General features: G+C 36.2%; 1 protein-coding gene across 1 annotated transcript; it reads left to right on the forward strand.

The window, feature by feature from the left end:
• Positions 1 to 424: 424 nt before the first annotated feature.
• LOC149159131 (WUSCHEL-related homeobox 11-like) lies at positions 425 to 1,918 on the forward strand. Its single transcript, XM_089434195.1, has 4 exons — positions 425 to 587; positions 740 to 1,258; positions 1,342 to 1,565; positions 1,772 to 1,918. Exons 1-4 carry the CDS (start codon positions 482 to 484, stop codon positions 1,916 to 1,918), a joined length of 996 nt encoding a protein of 331 aa, XP_089290321.1. The 5' UTR covers positions 425 to 481.
• Positions 1,919 to 3,188: the final 1,270 nt, after the last annotated feature.

A 3,188-nucleotide genomic window follows, 5' to 3' on the forward strand; every position in this document is an offset into this window, starting at 1 on the left:
CACATTGTTATTTGACTTTCAAACCATTTGTGTTCAACCATTCATGCCCTTTGGGTCCTAGGTTAGAGGCGACCATATTTTCATTTGACTTTCAAACCATTTGCACTCAACCATTCAATGCTCTGTGACTCCTAGGTCACAGACGGCCATATTGTCATTTGACCTTCAAACCATTGGCGTTCAACCAACCATTCAATGCCCTTATGTAACTAACTGCACCATGAAATCATTCCACCGTGAGCTTGCAGCTATTCAGTTGTACTCATCCCATTTCACTATTTTCTTGATCATGGCATTTCTAGGTGCTTTATAAATTGAGAATTGGGATAGTGATCTATTCACACTTCTTGGAGAGCCCATTGTAGTTTCGTTGTTCTCGTTGAGTCTATAAATTGCAGGAGCAGCAACAAAATACCGGGTCAAAGGCAACTACGGCAAAATATCTCCTGCAGATCAGACCCGGTCCCTCCACTCGCACAATATGAATTCCAAAAAACATTGGCCCAGAATGTTCCTGAAATCAAAGTCCTCTAATCACTTGCCAGAAACTTCTAATTTTTCAGCCATGAGGCCAACATATTCTGAAGGTCAGCAATATTTTTCTCTTGCATGTCCAAACTAAATCAAGCTTGTATACACGGGAGTATACACAAATACATAGATATAATATTGTCTCAGTCATGTTTCCATTTGCATAAACATGATATTAGTTTTCATAAATATTTTTTCCATACAGCAGGTGCATTGTCACGTAATTATTTGCGGGAGAAGGAAACGAGCATGCCCACAACAAAAAGATGGCATCCAAAACCAGAGCAGATCCAGATCCTGGAAACTATATTCAGTTCTGGCGTGGTAAACCCTCCCAGAGAAGAAATAAAAAGGATCAGAGCACAGCTCGAAGAATTCGGGCAAGTTGGTGATGTAAATGTGTTCTACTGGTTCCAGAATAGAAAGGCCAGAGGAAAGCGAAAGCGACATGTCCAAGATGCACAAAAGTCTAAACTTCGCCCCAAGGGTGCAAAGACCACATCCTCAACTGCATCAACATCAACAACATCAACGTCAACATCAGTGCAGTCTAAACCTATAACGGTTGGAAATCAACCCCCCTCATCTTCTACTGTGCCAGTATCTTCATTGCCCGGGAACCGTTACGAGATGCAGGTGAACCAAGAAATGAGCAATACTCAATGCAGTAACATGCAAGCATTAGGAGGGGCAGGCACTGATACTAGTGGAATAGTATTGTTACCATGTCTGAATTTCAAGCTGCCAACATATCATATACATATATTTGTGCTTTGTTGTGACACAATTGTTTTCATGTCTAATATTAAGCTCGGTCTGCAGGAGGTGTGCAGGAGGACTCCGTGACTAACGCTAACCGATCAATAATTGTATTCATCAATGACATTCCAATGGAAGTCCCCAAGGAGCCCCTGAACTTCAGGGCTTTCTTCGGGGATGATGCACTTTTACTCCATTCCACTGGCGAGTCGGTGCTAGTGAATGAATGGGGATTCACCTTGGAAGGCCTGGAGCATGGAGCTAAATATTTCTTGGTATGCTATACATATTCCTTATGTTCATTTATATGGAATCAGTCTTAGTATAATTAAGACTCAAAAAATTAAATAAATATAGAAGTGTATTGGTCTGATCTGAGTGGCCTTATGGGTATATTTCTCGATATTAAATCTAGAAATGTATTGGTTTGATCTGAGTGGCCTTATGGGTACGTTTTTATTCTATTTTTGCAGATATGAAGGCTATTTTATCAATGGTGGATCTGCTTTCCTGGTTCAGCTTCTCGTTGAACACTGTTGCTATTGCAGCAAAATTCTCTGTTACTGTTAGATTCGACACTTCGGATTTGATATATCGAGGCTATATGTTTTATTTATTTATAAATTGATATTTTATATTCTATGGTACCAAAACAAAAGGCCTGTGGCACTGTACGGCATTAGTTTAAATCATTTTTGTTATGCTATGGACCTCATCAGGATCAGGGGGCCCAAAATTGGTTGGCTCACGTGCTGAATTATTAGTTTCTAGTAAACAATTCAGGTGCACAAAGTTTTAATTATGCACCTTCCAAATCCCTAAGTTTGAAGTATAATTCCTTGGAAACATGTGTGAACTGTGAAGTATAGGTTGAATCATAAACAAAAATAAATTATTACATTATTATTATGTTTCGTTATTTTTATCAACCATGGTTGGTTTATCAAATTAGGGAGGATTAATAGATCATAATTGATTATGGTTGAATTTGGTTTATTATGTTTAAATATAGTAATGGTGGATAGTAGAGTATGGTTAATAGATCTTTGAGTTTGGGTGACTATGGATGTTTATGTTAAACTAAAGTTGTTTATGATACCTTATAATTGAGTACGGTTGACCATGCCGCATGTAGTTGATTGTGGTTGACAGTGGTTCACCATGTTCAACGTAGGAGAAAAAGGTTGACCATGGTGTACTATAATTAGCCATGTTAATAACAGCCATGGTGTACTATAATTGGCCATGTTGATAATGTTTAACCATGTTGATTATGGTTGAATATGTTGATGATGATTGACCATGGCTTGACCATGTTACATATTGCTGACCTTGGTTGAGTATGGTTAAATATAGTAAGTTATAGTTGACAATAGTTGACCTTAATTTCTAATTGAGGTTTTTGTGATCCATATTGAATTAAGAAGAAATGTTCAGTAGAAATCACATAAGAGCGTTTTTGTTCACATGTTTCAAGCCATCTAGTGTGGTTCATCGTCAGGACAATATGCAGAGACAGATCTAGGCAAAAGCTTAAATAGAAAGCAATGTAGAGACACCTGGTTCATATAACTGCTATAAAAATAGCTAGTTTATGTGTGTGCATGTGTCAATAATAAACCAGTAGTATATATATAACATTAATTATTAGTAATAGGTTAAATTTGAATAGAAAAAGAATAAAATAAAACAAAAGTCAAACTTTAAATAACAAACTAGGTCAAAAAAAAATAAGAGAAATCAAGACCCTATTACTAAATAAATGAATCAAGATCCTATAATAACTAAAAAATCCTTATTAATTTAATGAGAAAAATGCCAAAATCAAAAAATAATCATAAAAATAAAATTATAATTCTAATTATAATTAAAAAAAGACTAAGAAACAAAGTCAACTA

This window comes from Pinus tabuliformis, chromosome 5_2 (genome assembly GCF_031772625.1).
Source record: "Pinus tabuliformis cultivar Carrire ecotype Pingquan chromosome 5_2, CPIR1, whole genome shotgun sequence".
NCBI classification, from domain to species: Eukaryota; Viridiplantae; Streptophyta; class Pinopsida; order Pinales; family Pinaceae; genus Pinus; species Pinus tabuliformis.